The following is a 22,205-nucleotide window of genomic DNA, read 5'->3' as shown; positions in this document are numbered from 1 at the left end:
CACATGTCTCCTAGGTTTGATACTTTTCTGTCCTCTCTGAGCTGTCCTTGAGCGAAACAACAGACCTCTGAACATCGCTTAGAATATTTCTTCAAACTGAAAAACTGAGAATGATTTGAGAAAAGCATAAAATGGTGAGATATGTGTTTTTATTCTTTCAATGATCTATTAAATGCTCCAAAATCAATCAGAATAGAACTTTTTCAAGATGTGCAAACAGGTTTTGTCCACTAAAACATTAAATCTGCTTAAAATATAACAGAAAAAGAAGAATTTCCCTTCCTTTCCTCCCAGGTTTACTGAAGGTAGTAAATTCATTCGACAGGAGAAGATGATCGAGACAGACCTGTGTTTTCAGTGGTGCTGCCCAGATCAATTCTGACTTCGTTCATTGTTTGAAACTGTTTGAAAAGATGTTGTTTTAACAACCCGTGTTGAGTCAAGTCAGATGAGCAGAAAGAATGTTTTTGGTCCCACCTGAAATAAAACATGGTATAAATTATTTACATGATTACTAGGCTCAGATATTTTTCTTTTGGAACATTTTATCAGTGGTTTACAACACCCTCTCAATCCCGTAGAAGATTTCTTCCTGTGTGCCCAGTCTGCTCTGGCTGAGGTATTTACATAAAGCATTTTCATTCTGATATGTGGAATACTAGTGTCCAGGTAAATGTTACAAGCGTGTGAATGAAGAAAAACTGAAAAATCCTTACATATGGTAAATTCGACCCATTTATCAACAGAAAAACATATAGTTTGGAAAGCTTAACATTTATTCAGACTTTTTTACAATGTGAAATGAATGTGGAAAAATGAAACTCTGTCTTCAAGCATCGTTTATATTTGACAAAATCAGTTTCTGTTGTTTTTTCTCATCCATCAAAAAAAAGTAGATGGTTGAACGAAACTAACGTGTTTTTGACTCTGTTTAGCTGTGGGTTTGACTATCTCGTCGCTATCACCGTCGCCATTGTGCAAATATAATGAAATAACTTCCTGATTCATTTGCCAAGGCACAAATTCAGCTCTGAAGTTCTCTGACACTGAAGAAATGATTTTTAATAGTGAGGAAATGAGTTCAGCATTGGGGGAAATTACTCCATTTTGATGTAGGAAGCTGATAGCGTACACCGGGGCCTATTTTCACTCGGTAATTAGATCCATTGCTGGCCTGATAATCAAAGCTTTCACCACTTCCGAATCAATGCATGTCGCTTTTCACAGAAAAACGCTGTTTGTCTGCGCGAACAGCGCACCGTTACGCATCTCATTTGGTCACAAATCGACCGAACTTTAATTTGAAAAGACGTTTCTCTCTGTCCTTTCACTTTTAACCCGGAGAGAAACATTTCTTTGTCATATAGCCGCTACCCAGACTCTGAGCCGAACTGTTGCTGAGGTTTGTCCGTGTTAAGCAGAAATGTCGATTGCTCGTAAGAAGCTTGTAGAGATGCGTACGACATCTTTACGTGCAGTAAGGTAGCTGTGGGCGACATCTTTCTTAACCCTTGACCTAGAGTCGTGTTTAGTTGAAAAGAAGACTTCCTAAATTATTGCTCTTCATCTTATTTTATTTCTCCTTTATTTAACCAGATAAAAGAGCCATTGAGATCAAGGCCTTTTTCATGAGGGTGACCTGGCCAAGAAAGACAACAGCACATGATTCGTGATTCTTACATAAAACCCTGGTTTTCTCTTCTCTCCATCGCGTCCTCCTCCCTCTCTTCTCATTCGTCCCTCTCTGAATTTTACAACCCCACTGACAGTTTATGTCCTCTCCCCTCTTCCTCCGTCGTCTGAGGCCTAATATTCAGGCTCCTGCAGGCAGGCACTAAACGGGAGGAAGAGAAAATTGAAGTCCATCAGTCACCGCCGGCGTGGCTGGTGTTTTAAAAAAAAACAAAAAAACAGAAGTCTCTGGGCTGCTCAGAGATCAGATTGACCTTTTGGCTTTGAATGTGTGTGTGTAATCTGCTATTTGGATGGGTTTGCCTGCACAGTGTCTTCCAGATAAGACCTTTGACAGATACCAACACACACAGAATGCACACATAGACAATTTATACTTTGACACAGACACACACACTTAACCTGCATTTTGACATCCTGTTTTCTTGGAGCTATCTTAAGCACAACGGAAAAATTAAATTCATATCAGACGAGAGCAAACGCATGTGTCTGAAGTGGATGTAAATGAAAGGAAGTGCTGGTGATGTCTCTCTAAATGAGATGTCATACCTGTCCAGGACTGGTCTCACCTGCCCGATATGAGCCATTAATCAACAGAAGGCATGCAGGGTCGCTCTATGTACCACGGCACACGCACATGCAATCACACGCCAATGCACACTTCATTATTTACTAGGTCGGCCCGGTAAATGCCTCATGAAAGCACTTTGATCGCTTTGGTTTAGGGAGGATGATCTTCGTCAAGGCTGTGTGTGTGTGTGTTTGTATGAAGGCGTGTAGTAAAGCTGCATCACAGACACGGCCTCAGTCCTCTTTCATTTCAATGAAACCGCTCGACTGGGAACATGAGGGTACTGGTACAGAGGCAGTAAATTAAGAGATGTTCTGCCACAAGTAGCTTTTGCAACCGTGCAGCTTGACGCCGCTGTCTTAGCTTGTTGAATATGTGCAGGCACATCATCCAGTGATACTGTATTTATATAACGTTATGACCCAATATTCCTAATAATGCGTAGGTCTCCTTTGTGTAACTACAAATGTTGTTAGTGGGGACCTTTTTATCCTCTGGGACAAGGTGTGGGGCCTCTGTGGATCGTACAGCAGATAACTGATCAGTTTGGGATCTAGTGAATTTGGAGGCCAGGTCAACACCTTGTGTTGCTTTTCATGTTTTTCAAGTTGTTCCTAAACCCATTGTGAATGGGTCTGTATCAGGCTGCATCCTGCTGGGGATGGCTGCTGCCATCAAGGAGTGTCATTGCTATGGGGTGGGGGTTTCTGGTCTGGTCTAGGTGGGTGGTACATGTCTAAGAAACAGCCACACTATTGCCAGGGTCCAGAAGTTATTTACTTCTCCTGTCAGTGGTTTTAATGTTGTGGCTGATGCTTGTGCAAAGCACCGGTGTGACATTTAATGTGAGTAAACGTTCAGATTAGTGGGTATGTAAAAAGAATTAAATGACTTGTGACGTTCGGATTTGGGTTTTTTTGTAATAATTTTGGTAATTATTTTCATTATATTGTCATTTATTCTGTTGATGCAGCCCTACATGGCAAACAACGTGTTCAACGTGCTGATTTTCTTTTCTAAATAATTCCAACATATTTGACCATTGAGCTGTTTCTGATGTCATTTACAGCATTCAGGGCAACAGGAGCCCATATTTGGGGAAGGATGTAAAACTTTGTGATGCATCAAACTATTCCACACATTAAGATGTTATCAACCTCCCTGGGTAAATGCGTCAGTGAGTCATCCAGGCCCCAGTGGGTATACGGTGCCATGACTGTGTTATAGGAATAAACAGGAGGCAGAAAACTGTAACCCTAACCCTACAATTTGTACATTGTTAATCGCCGTCAGTCTAGATTAGCTCCTACATGTATGCTTTAGTCAGATGAGATGTTTATCTTGTTCCTGTTCCTCTCTTCCTCTCTCTTCTTCACTCCGATCCTTAGTGTCTAATCTGAGGGTTTCAGGCTGGGTTCTGTAAAGCGCTTTGACAACATATAAATACAATTAAACGGAGTGCCGCCCTTTTGTATATTCTTCTTGGTTTTAAACCCTAAAACTAAAGCCTTCATTATCTGCTGAGAGTGAATGTTCTGCCAGCAGCTGCTCACTATAGTAACATTCAACCAGACAAAGAAAAAAAAAAAAGATAACATCTGTATATATAGATATATGCACACACACACAGCTCCTCGGCTATACATGGCGTAGTAGAAACTACTTTTTTTTCACACTTAACGTTATAATAAGCTTTGTCTAACAGAGAGATATTTTTTGCTTCGAAAGCACTCACAGTTACAGGGAGACAATCTCCTTGCCAGCAGATGCTCCCAAACACACCTGCCTCATGTTGTCCCATATTCAGGCGAGTCACAGCTGTGATCTGGCTCTCAGCTCCTGTGTTTTGCTTCGGGACCTCCCCAATGACAAAGAGTCCACACGGTGACCCAGAACCCCGGCACGCTGCTGGAGTCACATTTAAAAACATTTGTTTGTTCCAGCGTTTCAGCCACTCAGGTATTTATGCAGAGATGACAGATACTCTGTTGATGATCTCCAGGGTTTGTGTTTGTGTGAGTCTGCATCGCTGTGCACCTTTCAAGCGTCATTCTGCTTTTTTGTTAGCTCAGCCATGGAGCAATCAGACCTGTCCTCCTTTCGGCATCACTCTCTAACACTTGGCAAACCCAAACTCAGCAATAACATCCCTCTTTCTTATTAATATGCTGTCATTTATTTTGCAGAGATGCAATCTGCTGCCCTGTCAGACTGTTTACAACAGAGAGGCAGAAAAAATATGACGGGGGGGAATGTTTTGGAGCTCAGGTACACCGCGTACTCCGCTGGTGCCTCAGCCACTTGCCACGGCCTACATTCAATTCATTTAGCCTCTTAGGTCTAATTCTCAACAGGTGAACTTGGCGCCGTGGGTTTATTCACTCAGATCCCATCGCTCTTTGTCATTTGCATTTGGTTCCTTCAGCTCTTGCAAAAATTTAAAGCCTCTTTTAACCTCTAACCTGCTGCCGCCGCAGCTGTACTCTCAGTCACCTGCTCACTTAACCCTGCAGCATTTCAGAGTTTCATTACCAGTTCTGTCACCCTGGTCAAGTTTCGGCCATTCACAAAGTCTCAAGCCTCATTTTCCCCCCCCTCAACCTAAACCGGAGTCTTCTCGGCCCACTTACGGTCCTTGGCAAGACCGTCGCCTGTTGTTTTCCAGACACACAGGCATAATCTGGGCCTTTGTCTGAGCCACACTACCATCCTCATGTGAATACTTTTTCATGAATGGCACATTATTTCCCTGCTTGCCTCATTGTCTTTAGTTCAGCTGCTAGTTAGGTTGTGGGTACAAATATGTATGCGTGTTTTTGACAGATGTAAGCTAAGAGATTAGCCTAGTAATTAGCTAGCAGGTGGGATGAAGTATGTGCAAACGTAGCTGATGTGCACGTTGCAGCCTACGCCTTGTATATGCGGACAGCACCTGCCATGCCACCGGCGCATGGCTTGAAGGGAGCTCATACATCACTGTATCCATTGTCTCTGACCAGTTAGCGTAACAGTACTTGTCGGTTTTATGATGCCGTTAATGTTTCTTGAATTCTGCTTTAAAACGTGGCAATTACCAGACTGAGACACAAAATCAGATCCGTAACTTGGGGTCTGGAGACCAATTTAATGTCTCCATACAGGCACACACACATTCAAATGAGGAAATGTGACTCATACTTCTCTGTCCTTTCCCCCGTTTGTTTTCTTTCCTATCATTAACAGCGGAAGTCATTGACACAAATAAAGCAGCCTCCACAGAGAATCACTTCTGCATCTGGTGGCGTCACAAATTCATTTTGTTCTTTCCTGCTCGTTCTGTCACCCAACTGTCTGAGCATCATTAACAGTAAAGGTCAAGTAAATGGTGTATAGTAAAAAAATTAAAACTATTTTTAGTACCATTTTCTCCTCGTAATCGTACAATATAGAGAGTTCATCATATTAGCTATGAGATCAGGTCATCCTTTGAAGCTAAATTTATGAAATTTGGCTTTATTTTTTTAATGAATTAATACATTTTTTTTAAATTAATTTCATAATTTTTGGATGTCTGTGCAGCCCACTCTCATATCCTGGATCGGATTCAGTTTCATACATCTACGGATCGATATTTGAGAAGTTGCCATTTCCAACTGAGAAATTATGTTACTTAAGTTGATAGGCTTAGATGATATGTTTGTTCACAAGCAAAGTCTTCAGAAGAGGGAAGGGGGGCCTTAAAGATGCAGAAGCTAGTGTCGCCTGTTTTTCTCTTCACATCACAACATTGTGTCAAAGCTTTATTTTTGAGTTAATCACCAACTATTAATCCAGTTATATTGTAACATCGAAAATACCGGGTTGACACAGAATTTTTTAGACCTGGTTCGACCTGGGTCGGTTTTTCGTTCAATGTGAAAATAGCTTTAGGTATGCTAACATTAGCCAACAGAAGACAGGTGGGATAGTGCCAGTTTCAAAGGTTCCTCTCGGTTTCCAGCCTTGACCAATGGCCATGAACTGGGTAGTGACTGAAAGGACGTCACCGTGGTAACGAGTGGTCGAAATGAGATCCCTCCTTATGGCGGCCAGGCTCAGATAGGGTGAGGAACTACTAGAGCTGCTGATCCATTGAACCTCAGATGGCCCAGCCGAGGTGGTTTGGAGATCTGCTGGGATGCCCCTTGCCTCACTCTTTGAGGTTTATTGGGCATAGCGAGCTGTGAGGAGACCCCGGTGTAGATGGATTCTATATCCCGAGCTAGAATTTGTTGCTGAGAAGATGGACATTTGTGGTTGATTGCTTAGTCAGTTGTCACCATGACTAGATCTCAAGTGGAAAAAAATGTTGGATGGTTTTTATAAATGACCGTTTCTCCTGTTTACTCAAATGAAAAAGGTTTGAGTTATTTGTTTAAAACTGACTTTCACGTTTAAACTCTCACGTTTCTTGGCTTTTTTTTTGTGGCCATTTGTTGGGCTAAGGCACTTGTCATGAAGATGACGTCTTCATTCCCAAACCATCCTACATAGCTGTGATGGTCACTGGGTTTTTATTTCCCATTCAGACCATTTTTAATAATGGAAAAATTGAAATGCGTGGAACAAGCAGAGCTGTTTTGAGGCTTCTGACTGCTATTTTATTTGTCAAACTAATCCTCATACCCACACATTAGAGTTGTCCACAAATTTGACGCTGTCACAGTTTATAACCACGTATCAGTTGTCTCTCCGTGGCCACGTTTATTTTTAATGCACTTCAACGTCAAAGTTAAATTTCCTCACAGATGCAAAACTTTTGGGAAAAAATGGAACAACAAACAAACTTCCAGTAAACTTTTACATTCTTCACCTCAACTAATCTGTTACGTACAGGATGTGTTTGTCAGCACGCTGTGTTTCCAGTCAGTCTGCGTTATTTTTTTCTGTGCATCTGTTTCACCTCTTATCTGCCTTCTCGCTATCTATCCTCTGCATCTGCTCAGTAATTTCATTTCCTCTGTTGTTGTATATAAATCCGTGAACTCTTCTGCCACATCACGTCAGAGCAGCCTTGTCTAGAAAATTCATAGTTTCTCCTTTCAGCAGTCTGATAATTTTTAGAGTTGTTTTAGCAATTTAAGGTTTTATCAGCGAGCAGGAGGGCACAATCAGAGATCTAGCACAGGTGAGAGACTGAGGTTCGAACGTGTGAGAGGATGTGCAGCCTCCATACAGTGCATTTATACAGTCACTTTATTACACTTAACAAAGGTGTTTATTGTCATAAATTTATATTTGCAACAGCATTTAACTGTATTTTTTAGGATTAAGCTGTTAATTACTCTAAAAACACAGGAAAGCAGGAATTAAATGTTAATGAGGCTCACAGGATGTTGACGAATTGAGTCTGCAGAGGCTGTTCGCTTTCACTGAAGTGACTTCTGATGTGTGCGTCGTCTAATCAGTCGCCCTCCCACAATATTTCCATACTGTTTATGTTCATGTTTGTTCTCCCTTCGTATTAGCGTCTGGGTTTGCTGTCACCACTTCTCTCAGATATTGCACTAAGGCTCATCGTCTATGCAAATCCATGAAATACAAAGACTGTCTTTTCTCTGCACCTCAGGTGCAGCGATTTGAAAAGCGTAAAGAAAAAGTTGGAAAGCTGGGAAGTGCTTTCTGTCATTCAAGAGATGAGAGCAATGAACACATATTTGATATGAAGCTGAAATAGAGGGAGGAATGTGTTGGTGTGTGATATTTTGTCTCCTGTCCTCCTATTTCTATCACTTGAAGCTACAGTGCAGTGGCACTAATGGCAGGCATTATTAAATACTATAATGGCCACACAATACTTTATTAATAGAGGGACTGTTTGCTGTAACATGCAAGTGAATATTAAACTACTTCCACTTTACACCAATCGTGTATTTTATTTTAATGCACAGACTTATACTCCCGGTGGTCTAATTATCTCCGAAGCTCGATATATGCAGCAGACCACTTCATAAATTAATCTTCCAATTATTTAATAGTATTTTTACTAAAAAGTTCTGCTCAAAATAACACCGCCCTATGAATATTTTCCAGTTGCAGATGTCTTGTTTTATCTGACCAACAGATTCATAACCAGAGATATTTAAAGTGGCAGCGTCAAACATTTCAGTCTTGGCTGACTTGTCGACACCCGCACTTACTGGAAGTTACTACAAATCCAGGTCAAATAATCCTGTAGGTGACTAAACAAAAGACTGTCATCTTAAGAAAGAGGTCAAGCAGCAGTTTTCAGTTTCCATATTTGTGTGACCAACTGTGGCCTGATTTTATGTTGCACAGGCCTCACATAGTTGTCTGGCAGAGAAATTGGAGGCGTGCAGCTCTTCATCCAACAGCTCACTGCGGCTGCTTATTTAAAACTGGACCACTGTCAAGAAATGACTTAAAAGGACCACAGTTTTGTTTAGTAGATGCATTTTTGTTGGGCGATAGTTGGTTGAACCTCGCTGTCAGGTTTTGATTTTTTTTTCGTGTGAAGCTGCAGCAGAAGGAAATGTTCATGACTGTTCATTATTCTATACACAAACAGATACTTGTTTTTAGAGATTACATTAGCTTTAACATGTTGACACAGACACTCAGTCTGTTATGCAAGATTTCTCTGGTAAGTCAGTTTATTTTCAAATGCAAATCCTCAAAATACCCATTTGAATATGTCACAGAAAAACTTAAAGTTGGACACTGCCTCATTCACTGCGAATGTCGTGATGAGCGGCTGCTTCCCGTAAGTCTTAGCAACAAAAGTGGTTTTAAAAATCTGTATTTTTATTACATTCCCTGGTATCTTTATTTGTTTCTATCTGTCTATCTACAGTAAAATACATTCAGCCTTCATAAGGGGATTAGAAGCAGTCATTCTGTCGGAGAAGAGGTTTTGTTTTACTGTGACAGATGTTTCCTTTTAATTTAAAACACAGAGGAGAGAAATTACAACACGACTTCTCTGAAGAGTGGAGGAGTTCTTCAGTGAAAGCAGGTGGTTCTGGATAAAAGGGGGATTTGTTTTAATTATTTTTGCTTTGATAGACTATAAACTGGAATGATTAAATATGACATGAAGCAGAGTAAAACCAGCACAAATAATAAAAGAGGCTTTGGCAGATGTCCCCTTAGATTTTGCTCTGAATCTCTCTGATTTTATCGGACCCCTACCACTGGGACGAACTAATCCATTCTTCCTGTCTTGCACTTTGCGATATTCGTCTCTCTGTTGTTCCTGCTTTGTCTTTGTTCAACGGCATGGCTCTGCCACACCAATTAGCCCTGATGGAGGAAACTGCAGCCAGATTCAAGGATGGCTTTCATGGAAAACTCTCCCTCCTCTCCACCCTGTAATCACTCCCAGTTTAACAAGGAAAATACTTTCTGTCCCTCTCCGCCTTTGTCTCCGTGGAGGGGTGTGAGATATTTGTGCATTTGCAGTTTTGTCAAAGATCCAGGGAACAGCGCACACAATGGCTGAGATGTCAGAATGACTGCGTCCAAACGTACTAAATGTGCTCCCTGTTTAGAGCTACACAATATGCTGTTACAAGACTTCAGAGGAGATGCGGCTCGGCTTCTTCATGGACGTCCTGTTCGTCTGTGCTGTCTTTGACAAATGAGCCTCTTTTCATTCATTTCGTGCACTGATAAAGGCGCTGGAGCGTACGGCGTTAGTGCAGCACGCAGTATGAATTATCCTTTTCAACAAGCATGCAGGAACATTTCTCCAAACAAACATTTAAGTAACATTCCTCAAAACAAGAATAAACAGTATCATCAGCTTCTTTTTTTTTTGACATTTACTGATGATTGAGTTCAAAAAGCAGTTCCACAGTTTGTAGAACGCCTTTCAAAGTGTCTTGTACCGGTTTCCCATCATCCTCCTGCCAGTTCTCTCTCTCCATGGTTATTAGGTATTACTGTGTGTATCCAAGCTCAACCAAATCTAATCTCACCCCGTCTCCCTCTGTCCATAAAGTGTTGCATAGACAACTATGAAGAGATGGTGAAGATCCTGCTGGACCGAGGAGCCACTGTCAACGCTCAGGACAACGAGTTATGGACGCCGCTGCACGCTGCTGCTACCTGTGGCCACGCAGGACTCGTCAAGATACTCATCTCAAAGTAAGTCGTGCAGGTCGCACCCCGCGCTTATTTTCAGCCCTAAAGGAAAGACCACCTGACCCTTTATTGCAGCGTTTACATGGACAAGAATCTGATCGGGCTGTTTGGTGAACTACTGGTGTTTGCGTGAACAGTAGCAGTCGTTGTCTGAATAATGAAATCATTCACCACTGGCTGCTGTCTTGCCCATCCTGTTAATTTTTTAATAAACACATTCTGCATGAAGCTGAAATATGGTTTATATCAACAGCTAATGGGCAGGTCTGAAATTAAGCAGCGTAGTATTGTCAGTTAAGATAAATATTCAGGTGAGACCACTGTCCCAATTTGTAGGAGCATAAATGTATTTTTTTGACAGAATTCTGCAAAAGAGAAGAGAGGTCTTTCTGCCCCAAAAACAACAACTGTGGCTACAGACTGGAGTCACAAAAACTGATGGTAATGCGCCCAGCAGAAAAATAAAAGAATAATAATAACAAAAAAAGGACTGGAAAGTAGGTTGAAGGCATGACAGAAATAGCTATGTCCTCCCCTTTTCGCAGCTGTGTGAGGAAACAAAAGACTAAAACGAGAGTGGGTGAAATCAGCATCATGACATAAAGTTTAGACACATCAGTGAGGCTCAGCATGTGGGTCATGATGTAATTAACGTAGGCAGAATCACATATTATATAATTTCTCTTTGAATTTTGTTAAAATGCTAACGAGGCGTGATCAGTTATGGATAATATTTAATTATGTCCAGCCCCAGGACATCTGTAATGACATATTGGACTAATTAGCTGTCTTACACAAAGCTTTTTAATAATTCAATAAAACGGACTCAAGTTTTCCAGCGGCAAAAGGTGTTATATATCATTAAATGACACGCGAGTATATGTGAGTTCACGTGTTTAATTAGGAATTGATTAGATTCTAATAAAGGATTCAAGCAACGAGAGACATGAACACACTGTATGTGTTCACTCCCATTTTGTTGCAGATATGGACGCGTAGGGTTGAATCAAATCCCATATGCCTCTACTAGAAACACACACACACACAAACGCACAAACTACACAGGCACACTGCTGCCATCTGTTGACACGCTGGACTTGTCAAACCACTCATGTTGTCAGTTGGACTCATTATCCACAGTGAAGTTACAAAATAAAAACGGCTAAAACATGCAAGCCAACTTGTTCTGAAGGGATTTAATGAGCATCATCAATTAGTGCTCAAACTGTGATTTATTTGGCCGTTAATCCCGCCAAAGCCTTTGAGTTATAGATCGCCGGTTTTCCGCATCGTCCGCTGTCTCTCCGCTGATCCGAACATGAAGTACGGGCCCTGCTCTACAGTGATGAGCACATTGGGATAACAGCTGTGGCTATCAAGCGCTTTTCATCATTATTAAATGGATGGCGCAGATTCCTTTAATTATTTATCCGTTCATCTCTCACAGCGGCGCCGACCTGCTGGCAGTCAACTCTGACGGGAACATGCCCTACGACCTGTGCGAGGACGACCCTACACTGGACATCATTGAGACCGCCATGGCCAACAAAGGTACGGTGTAAATGTGTGACGAGAGAGAAGCCAAACCCGCAGACACCTGGAGCCGTGTGCAGAAAAGTTCATAACTCTGTGCTGATAAGAATATATTTGTGCTTTCCACAGTGTTTTCCACAGATCGATTAAGATAATGTTCCTTCACCATGCGTAGTAATAATACATCTAGAGTTTCCCACTGCCATGTTAGCAGCACAGGATTTTTAACTAGCACACTGCCAATAACAGACAGACACCTGTACCTTTAAAATGACTGCATCTCAGTCTATATGCTAGGGCCATAGTACAATCAGCATGTTAAAAAAAAACATAAAGTTCATGATATGGGTCAAGTTGGCAGTTGTTAAGAAACTGTTGTTTTAATTTTTGCGATGTGTGCAGCCCACCTGGCTGTTTTTTCAGCGCGGTGAATCAGCGCTGGATATCGTCTGTGAGAGGGATCTCTGTTTGTTTGTTCGGCTCAGCAAGCCGGTGCACAAGAAGGGAAATGGAAGTGACAAATGGAAGCGAATGACAAACTCCAGAGGGCACAAAGAAGTCTCCTCTCATTTTTCACTTTTCTCTAATGGGAACATTTCATTATGTGAGCATTGTCACATCAACATGGCCATCGGGACTGCGGTAAACTCAAGGCCGGCCGATCGGTACAGTTTGCATATCTGGTCTTCTGCTTCCAGCTGCTGCCGGTTTTCTTTGATGTCGGCTTTATGTGTCACAGCACGACGCCGTCGTCGCGCTACATTGTTGCTTGTCTGCATTTTCAAAGTGAGGTTTTCACTTAACGTTAGAAGAGAAAAGCGTGTTCATTTCGTGGCTCACCAGACTAATCCGGTTACGTTAGCTTAGATGGATGACCCTGATGGAGGCTACCAGCCGTAATGTATCTGTCTAATAAAGCTGCTCCGTACACTACGAGTGCTGCTAGAGTCTTGACCTTTCCACAGTTTCTTGTTCTCCTCCATGCACCCTGGTAGCAGACGAAGCCGTGCCAGAAATACAACTTTAATTAGTTATTTAAACATGTGGTTTGATTCGCCAACCACTACCCCACTGAGCCGCTGTCGCCTCACAGCGAGAAGGTTCTTCCTGTGCCTGCGCCATATTGATTGGTGATTGGTGATCGTAGGTGTGAACAGTTGTAGATAATAGACTGGCCACCAGTCCTGGGTGCACGACACTTAGTGACCTGTGACTGTATGGATAGGCTCCGTGATCCTTTATGGATAATTTGCAGTAGATTGTGGATGGATCCATAACCTCTAAAGAATTTGGAGAGTCGCTGATTGGAGAGAGGGATCTCGCAAACATTCAGCTGCACAGACGTAAAGCTCACTTTGCACCCACAACAGGAACAGATTGCCGCGAAGAAGAGACGGCAGCGAAATTTTGACCTCAGAATGCATTTAGCGTCCCGCTAAGTTTTAGGATTGACACTCCGGGTAGCTCCGAGATATTCACAGCTCTCCATCTCTCAACGGGATGCAGATTAGGATACTGTATATTCATGCGCGTGATGGTAAACAGCTGCGGACGGCTCAGTTTGTTCGCATGACACGAGTGTGAAAGAGTTCAAGGAGATCAGCTCTGAAATATGCTTGTGTGCACATCAGGGATGGAGAAAGGAAGCTTGAGCCGTGCTGCAGAAGTGTAACACAAAGAAATAGTCACGCGAGGAGAGTCACGGTGACAACTGTATTCACACTAGAGTAAAATCAATCCTAACACAAGCTCTCGACAATGATTTGCTTTAACAAAACACAAGGCTGTGAGGTGTTCCTTGGTGAAGGTGCCCTTCAGGCAACCACTAAATCCCAAATGCATCAGTGGAGCTGCTCGGTGATAAACAGAAGAAGACTGTGTGGAGGCAGGGTGGTGCTGGAAAGCATCCTGAGTGCTTAGTCAAATTTCCCTGGACAATTAAAGGTCAGAAAAGCTCTCTCATGACAAGTACTGCATTGTAAACAAGCGCAGGGTTAATAGTTTTGATAGCTTTAACAGTGCAAAAAGGGCACGTGTTGACATATTGTGTGGGTTGCATCCTGGATGTGAGGAAATATTGTAAACACGTACAGAGACGGGGGGTGAGGTGGGGGGGCTTTGAGAGGAAAAGCTGACTTGGAAATGAGGCTCTCAGCTTTCAATGGGATCTGTGGATCTGCAGAATGCAGATAGCAGTACAGTAGGTGAGAAGAATGATTATTAAGCTGATCAAAGGGAGCGCAGTGCTGCTAATTGCTCCTGTAATGTTCTCAGGACTGCACTGGTGGATAAGGCTCCTCTCTCCGGAGACGCTGCAGGGCACACTGGCAGCCTCCCTCCAACACACACAGCATTTGATATGCAGCATCGTCTGATCTGACTCTTCCTTGATCTGCCCCCGTAGAGCCCATTTCATCTATGATGAGCTGCGGTGATGAGCAGGAGATCTGTCTACCTGACACTCAAGGGCAGAAATGAAGTGTGGCGTGAAATATTGGCTGCACAAGTCTCTCTGCTAATGCAGTATTTTTTATGCAGAGTCAAACTATAATATGTATTAGTATATAATGAGAGTTTGTTCGCAGCAACGTGTTATCTGTCACCTTTAGTCGATCAGTCACGTACGTCAGCACGTAACAATGTTTCCAGTTAACGACGGGTTTTCATGGGGTGAAAGTGCTGGAGTTGTGACTCATTTTAATTTCCAACAGTTTCAACAGAGCTGTACCGAAAAGAGCCTTTCCACAGAAGGACAGTGAAAGACATTTAAGACAGAAAAATAATCATCACATCGGAAATGACACGAGCTGCGTTTCCATTTCAATTCTTTTGCTAAGTAAAAGGGATATTTGTAAAATTTTGAGGAAGTACAGTTTCGGTATGTACGTGTTTCCATTGAAAGTTATTTTGCGAATTAGCTGTAACTCTCTTGAATTTATGTAAGACTTTTGAGTAAGATGGACTTCAGATGAACTGGTCACATGACTCCTTGAGTCATGTGTGATGACAGCGAAATGTAAGTGTTTCCATTGGACTTTTGTATTAAACTTCTATATTGATACAAAGTGTATTTTTCAAAATTTTGGTGTTTCTATTGCCAGATTTTTATTCCGATATTTAGATTTTGCACATTTCTAAGGCTAACAGAAACACTGTTAATAATTAGCATGGTCCTAGTCTGGGTTTGAGCTCATGGTTATTTTATGGCGGCTCTTCCTGGAGTTACCGTGACGACTGTCGGTCAACTCCACCTAAAGAATGAATAAATATTCTAAGAGAGACGTCTAAATATATAAAGATGAGACTGAAGTTAAGTGCAGTGTGTCCAGTTGTGCTTTTAGTCTCTTTCATGTAGCCATCACAGTTGTCACTTAGTCTTAAAAATGACGAGACGCGCTTGTCACAGCAGACATCCAGAGTGACAAGATGGCCTCAACTTTGATCCGTAGACTCCTGTTTCGTCCGTGCCAGAGAGACTGTTCCGAATGAAACCACAAAAAGTCGTCGCTGGATGTAAACAAAATGGCGTCTATCATCTCCTGGACTCCAGCGCCTTCAAAGACCCTCTGGCTGTGACTCTGATTGCAAAATTCAGCTCACCCTCTCCCTCCATCACAATCACTGACAATCACGCACATGTGAGAACAGAGTGTGACACTGAACCGGGAGTATGACTTAAAAATGGCGTGCCGGAGGCTGATAAACGGCACGAGTTTATCTTCACCTTCACTCGCTCAATTTCTAACTGATTGTCACGAGGAAGGTCATGTGGTCACTGAAATGGAAAGAAGATATGCACAGTCAGGTGAGGCCTGTCTGCTTCTGTATTTTATGTCTGGTAAGAGTGTCCGGTCCAGGGAGAATATCCTCCGTTAACGACAATAAAGGAGGTAGTTGTGTGTGGGTTAAAATTAATTAAGTTTTATTTTCGGCTGGTTGCATTTTAAGGACACACAATTGAAAATGTTTTTTTGGCGTAAAGGAGAAATCTCTGTTTGCATCACTTGGACTGATTTGTTGTACTTTTTTTAGACCTGTTTGATTCTGAAGTCGACCCGTGCACTGGAACGTCCGTCATGCCCGTCATGAGTCAATGCTCTGACTGACAGGCTGTTTCCACTATTGTTAAACTGACAGTTCTTTCAATTTGCCGGACAGCACAGTACATTAGCTCCGAGCTGTGAGAAGGATAACTTCTTCACTGAAGTGTGGCGGTCACACTATTGAGCTCTACCTGGCAGCGGCAGGACGGATTAAAGGAGGAATTTCGAGCGGTTTTGACAAACAGAATCACCATGAGCCACACTTCACAGACCTCTTTGCCAAAAGGAGTCAGGAAAGCCTGCATGAAAGTAAAATATGCTGCCACCCAGACAGAATGATGATTTTATTTCCTTTTAGATGTTCAAATCCAAATGTAGATCGAGCAGATACAAACGCTCCTGTGCCACATCTAAGCTCCAGGGAGGGTATGGCATATTTTAAAACACAGGTCTTCAGTGGGGGGTCCGCAAAATTTTTGGTTGATTAGTCATTTTTTGTATATATTTTTAATGATGAGTTCCTTACCTTTCTTATCCTATTTCAACATAAACTAAACATTATAACAGTCACGAAGCTCAGATTTGGTGGAGTGCTGTTAGTACAATGCATTCGTTTTCACAAGTGTACCTAATCTTTTGTGTGAGTGTACATCCACTGTGACTGAAATAGGACACTGGTATTTTAGAGCCAGAACTACAAAGTGTTGCAAACAGCTACTAATTTAGATAAATATCTTACTAATTACTAATTTAAAATAAATGAGTTGTTGGCATCGGGATCGTGCGAGCTTCTCCACCCTTAGTTTTCCCGGCGTGTATCTGGGGATCAGCTTTTATTTGTTTGTGTCCCTCGCGCCCCGACCCATTATCTGAGACCCGGCTTTTAATTGACTGGAGGTTTTGATTTGAGTTTTGCCCTCGGTGCATCCATTATACTATCATCGTTGCGGCACAACAAAAAGTACAACTGCTGAAAATGTTTGTTCAATGCTTGTTCAGCTTTTTTTTTTTTTTTTTTGAGTAGTCAGTGAACCGAGTCTGATAGAAAATATGCAGTGTAATTTCAAAAAGCTGTTGCTGTCAATCCAGAAGAGGAAGCTAGTGCACTCTATAAAGTTTACTTTTTGATTTTATTTACAGGGTTTTGTGTTCCAGTTTCATCAAACCAGAGATGCTTCTGTGTCCCCCCTGAACCGGCCGTGTCAGCGCGCTGCCGTTGTATATTAAAGCTGTCGGGGAGGTGCCGCCTCTGTCGTGATTAACTCTGGTTGTGCCTGCGTTTGTGATCGACAGGCATCACCCAGGAGATGATCAACGAGACGCGAGCGTCGACAGAGAGGAGGATGCTGGGAGACATTCAAGAACTGCTGAGACAAGGAGAGGAGGTCAACCAGCAGGACTCTCAGGGAGCCACACTGGTGAGAAGCTCCTCTCGTTGTTTTTGCTTTTTCTTCAACAAAGTTAATTTAAAACAAACTTCTCTCAAGTTTAAGCTTCTTTATCATTTCAGCTACGTTTCCCAACAGGACTAAACGTCAGGTGGAACGCAAATGTGTGTTCAAAAAGTGCACTCCTCAAAACATAAAAATGAGATGTATATACGCTCCATAAAGTCTCAGTAAATGTGATGTAAATGTTTGAGGCTTCCATAAAAACAGTAAAATTCTTCGCTCCAGCAACGAGCTGCTGAATCAAAAACATTTATATGCGACTGCAATATGCAGATGATGCAAACGTTAGATCTCCCTCCTGTCGAGACTCCACATTACATAAAATAAAACAGATTGTGTCTTTAAAGGAGCTACAAGGCAGTAGTGTTACTACAAGAAGTGTCTTTCGGATTAGTTTGGGTATATCTGAGGAAAGATGTAATAATTCCTCTTTAGATATGTAAAGTCCAACTGAAAAACATCCTGCTGAACGTACTCATTTGAAAAATGGTAGAAAGGAAAGAAACGACTAAGGCATTTATTTGTGCTCTTGACTAGGTATATTCCTATAAACACCACATCACAGTCAGGACAGCAAGCTGGAAATAAGTTGAAATTTAAAAAAAAAAAAAAGTGACTTGCAGAGTTGTTTACAGTCTTATACAAAGTACGAAGTCGCCTGGAAGAATTCAAACCAGTTGCCTTTGTCTTAAAAGCTTTGCCATTACACTAAACAGCCCGGAGAGGCAAATTTGTGACATGTGATAATGGGCTATAAAACCTGAATGACACGCACCGAGTGTTTCCCGACACTGTTGTCGGGTAATTGAAGCAAAAAAAAAAAAAAACTGATTTGCCGGTGGAACAAAGAGAGGACAGGGTTGTTTTCTGTGCCAGGCACATTTGATAGTGTGGACTTGTGAAACTAAAGTGAAACTAAACTTTACAGAGCTATAAATTAGTAATGGCACCATATGTTCGGTCTGCTTGTTCTCGCTCTGGGTGAAGTGCTGCAGACGCACACAGACACACAACTCACACCAGATTATGAGGCGTCAAAGGTCTGAACCGAGAAGAAAACACAAACTGTGTGTGAATACTTCTTTATTACTGATGCACCTTTTTAAAGCTTGTATGCTCTGCGACGCTTATATAAAATCTTCCGAGCTAATCAGGCATTTAGAGGACTCATTATAAGCTTCTTAAAGGCAAACCAGCTGTGTGATTTTAAACGCACTGTAGACGTACGATTTAGCTCGACATGAGTGGTCAGTACACAGACGGTCATAAAGAAAACTTATATACATCAGGAGAGAAACAATTACACATAAGAAGAATCATAAAAGCAAAATTTGGATGCGGAATGAATGAAGTGATGAAAGATTAGATTTAAAGTCAAATTCTAGGCAGGTCAAGACCCTGCCTGTTTTTAAATCCCTTCTTAAAACTCACTCTTATTCTTCAGCATTTAATCTGCTACGTTCAGTTCAGCTTTTTTTAAATGTGAAATTCATATTAATGGATTAAATAATGTCTGCATGTCTTATGTGTTTATGTACCGTATCTAAGGCTTTCACGTCACAAATAGGCTTTAAAAAAATGAATAATAAAATATCGGCCTATTCCCCATCTAATACATGATTAATACATGATTATGTTTTTTTTTTATCACAGTCATTTTCTGCTTTACATTATCAGACAGAACTGAATTGTGCATGAGAACAAAAGCAGACGAAGGCCTGTTTTCTCAAGCTTTATAAACTCATAGTGGATATTGGTCAGCTGTTTGTGTACTAACGGGGAGGTATTCCTAATAAAGTGAGCTTCTTTCGTCAGTGCAGCGATGCATTAAAATGTCAAGCAAGGCACACACACACACGCACACTCACGCAATAATGGTGTAATTTCCTGAGTAGCACGTCAAATGCTAGATGCCTTAATAAAGCCCGTATTATGTATCAGGGATGCACGCTGGGGAAACACAGAGAGACGGATGACTGGATGAAAATAGCTAGAGGATGGTAGTATCCCAAAATAATCCTGGTAAGCTTTAAAGTCTTAATACAGATCGTCTGATTGAGCTGCTTGTCCCTCTGCTTCATGCGCCCCGTTAATCTTCAGTCGAGCATGATGAAGCAAACTAGAGCATGCCTTATTAAAATCACTGGCAAAGAGGAGAGGAAGAGACCTGGAACTGGCAGGAAGTTATGTAAGGTTAATCTTTTGTTGTCCGGCGAAATACATTTGGTGTCCTTGTTTTGAGATAACAATGGCTTGTTCATGCTTTTCGTCTTGAGTGGAAGAAATAAAAGTAAAACACACAAGAGGAATAGAGGAAGTAAGGAAGCGAAGGGACAAGATTGGATATTTCCATAACAGATCACTACAAAATTGTGACAAGCCAAAAACTGACTGACCTAGTTTTTGCATTCAGTCTGTGAGAATAAACAATTCAGATTATGTAACAGATAAAGAAAGGTTTTATCCATCCTTGCTCAATACTTACCAGGAAACCAGATGAAGGAAATGTTTCTAATTTGCATTTTGTAGCACCTCAGAGCATCAAAATATCAAATGCTCTCTAAAGACCAGCAAGCCTGGATTCAGCTTTTCTAAATATTCTAGTTGTTCTAATGCTGCTTATAAATGGAGTTGAACTCCAAAGCACAAACCCACCTACCTCCAGTAATAATACAGGACACATCATCTTCTCATCCTGGCGTTCGGCGTCGTCAGTCACTCAAACCCAGTCTCCTGCGTAACAAAAAGTCTCGTTAAGCTGCTTGTTATGTTTTGAGGATGATATGATTCATCGACACAGCCACGGTTTGAGTTGGGTCTGAGGTTAACGACAAAGCAGCCAAATATTCCTTCCAAAGAAATCCTCAGGCTGAAGGGCAGGTGTCGCTTTCATACGCTGTTTGTTGGCGTCTTGGAGATTTGCAGGTTAGGAAAAGAAAACACTGTCCAAAAAAAAAAAAAAAAAAAAAAAAACTCAACAAAAACCTGCGGCTTAACAGAAGCTGTATTTAGTTTTACTTTATTATTATTTTTTTTAATCCTCCTCTGTCCCTCTCTTTGATAGGATCACACATTTGCATATTTTCTGTCGGCTTATGCGGCTCCTTCGTCAAACATATCATGTGGAGCTCAGAGTCTTAGTCGCTTCATAACAAATCTTAAGCAGTTTGGAGAACAATGTCACAACGTTAAACTTTTGTTTTCGCTGTTTTACCACAATTTAGTCTTTTCTACTTTTAAGAGTTTTAGAGTCACTGGTTACAGCTGTGCTACGATTTTAATTCCGAGCACTAACTTTCCAGTGAAAAATATTGTAGATGTGTCTGAAATGAAGCACATCATATGACATATTTGTTGCCTTTGGAAACCTAGAGATCTCCATATGAATTTAAAATACTGTGGGTTTGAACATCGCTTGACTCTATAAAATGAATTTCCACTGAGCGGTCTGCTGTCAGGTCAGAGAGGTTTAAGAGGCTAGCACTAGAATTAACACCCTAATATTATGGAAATTCTATCAACGTGTGAGTTGATCCACTCCATCTAGCTCAGTTTAACTGTTTTCCTGATACAAGTGAATTCTGACCTGCAGTAGTGGGAGGAAGTTGGATGAGTTTAAGTTGTAGCTGCACATCAGCCTTTGTACATTGTTGTGGACCTGACTTGGCAAACCGTTAGCTTAAAGATGCTCAGTGACCTCCTTAAGCAGCAAGGAGCAAGTGAGCGTCAGACTCCTGTAGATTTTTGCAGATGCAGTGTGATATTTCTTATAAGGCAGAAATTGTAGGTTACTGATACATTCTCTGGCATCTCTACACTGTGGTTTTAGTGCGAAATCCGCTCTTGACTTTATGCAAAGACTGAATCTACGGGAAATCCACTGGAAAAATCGCATCAGTGCTCTTCCTCTGCTCTTGCAGCTCCACATCGCAGCAGCGAATGGCTACGTGCAGGCTGCAGAGCTGCTGCTGGAGGGGGGAGCTCGCATGGACCTGAGAGACTCAGATGGATGGCAGCCTCTTCATGCTGCGGCGTGCTGGGGTCAGGTAAGGTAAAAACAACAGGAAGTGGATAGGCACACGTGCACAGACCAAAAAAAAAAAAAACAACACACATTTACCTGTACCTGTTGTTGTTGTTGTTTCAGATGCATGTGGCAGAGCTGTTGGTGTCTCACGGAGCCAGTCTCAATGCCAAGACCTTCCTAGACGAGACTCCCATTGGTATATTTATATCTCAGCACCCTCTTATCAATACACCTGGTGGGGGGTTAAGAAAGCAAATGTCTGATCTCAGCAGGGTCTCATTTCCAGCTTGTTCAGTCAAAGCGAGTTTTACATCAAGGCTTGTTTCCTACTAGGAGCTGATCTACATGTTCCTAGATTGGAAACAAGATCAATTTTGCTGTTTTATAACTAAACCGGTGTTTACATTTTCGTCATTGTTACTGTTGGGTGAATCCTAAGGGGGTGGGTATGTAAAAAAACTCAGCTAATATCAGAGACTAGCTCACAGTGTAGCAAAGCACAGCTCACACGGTTTGACTTGAAAGTTGCTGACGTACCTCGACGTTTATCCGTGTCCTTCTAAGATCTGTGTGAGGACGAGGAGTTCAGGGCCATCCTGCTGGATCTGAAACACAAACACGACATTATCATGAAGTCGCAGCTCAAACACAAGACCTCACTGTGCAGGCGGACATCGAGTGCAGGCAGCCGCGGGTAAGTGCTGACATCTGCTGGTCTTGTGACTGCAACTGCAGTGTTCGTTTTACTGAGCAGCAGGATATAC

At 41.8% G+C, this 22,205-nt stretch overlaps 1 protein-coding gene and 1 long non-coding RNA gene across 5 annotated transcripts in view; one reads left to right on the top strand and one right to left on the bottom strand.

Moving 5' to 3' along the window:
• The window catches only part of ppp1r16b (protein phosphatase 1, regulatory subunit 16B), an 80,724-nt gene that overhangs the window by 52,444 nt on the left and 6,075 nt on the right, over positions 1 to 22,205 (top strand). For all 4 annotated transcript variants that reach the window (XM_047583045.1, XM_047583048.1, XM_047583046.1 and 1 more), the window contains exons 4-9: positions 10,245 to 10,390; positions 11,835 to 11,938; positions 17,257 to 17,381; positions 21,335 to 21,460; positions 21,562 to 21,637; positions 22,006 to 22,135. In XM_047583045.1, the coding sequence (XP_047439001.1) occupies positions 10,245 to 10,390; positions 11,835 to 11,938; positions 17,257 to 17,381; positions 21,335 to 21,460; positions 21,562 to 21,637; positions 22,006 to 22,135 (707 nt within the window). The remainder of the gene's footprint in view (positions 1 to 10,244; positions 10,391 to 11,834; positions 11,939 to 17,256; positions 17,382 to 21,334; positions 21,461 to 21,561; positions 21,638 to 22,005; positions 22,136 to 22,205) is intronic.
• On the bottom strand, positions 20 to 22,048 carry LOC125006731. Its single transcript, XR_007112610.1, has 5 exons — positions 21,979 to 22,048; positions 21,541 to 21,673; positions 20,074 to 20,147; positions 1,681 to 1,834; positions 20 to 477 (listed from the first exon to the last, which is right to left on the bottom strand). It is a non-coding gene; the product is annotated as an uncharacterized LOC125006731 (long non-coding RNA).

Source organism: Mugil cephalus, chromosome 4, assembly GCF_022458985.1.
Source record: "Mugil cephalus isolate CIBA_MC_2020 chromosome 4, CIBA_Mcephalus_1.1, whole genome shotgun sequence".
Classification (NCBI taxonomy): domain Eukaryota; kingdom Metazoa; phylum Chordata; class Actinopteri; order Mugiliformes; family Mugilidae; genus Mugil; species Mugil cephalus.
This window is presented reverse-complemented; position numbering and strand designations above follow the sequence as displayed.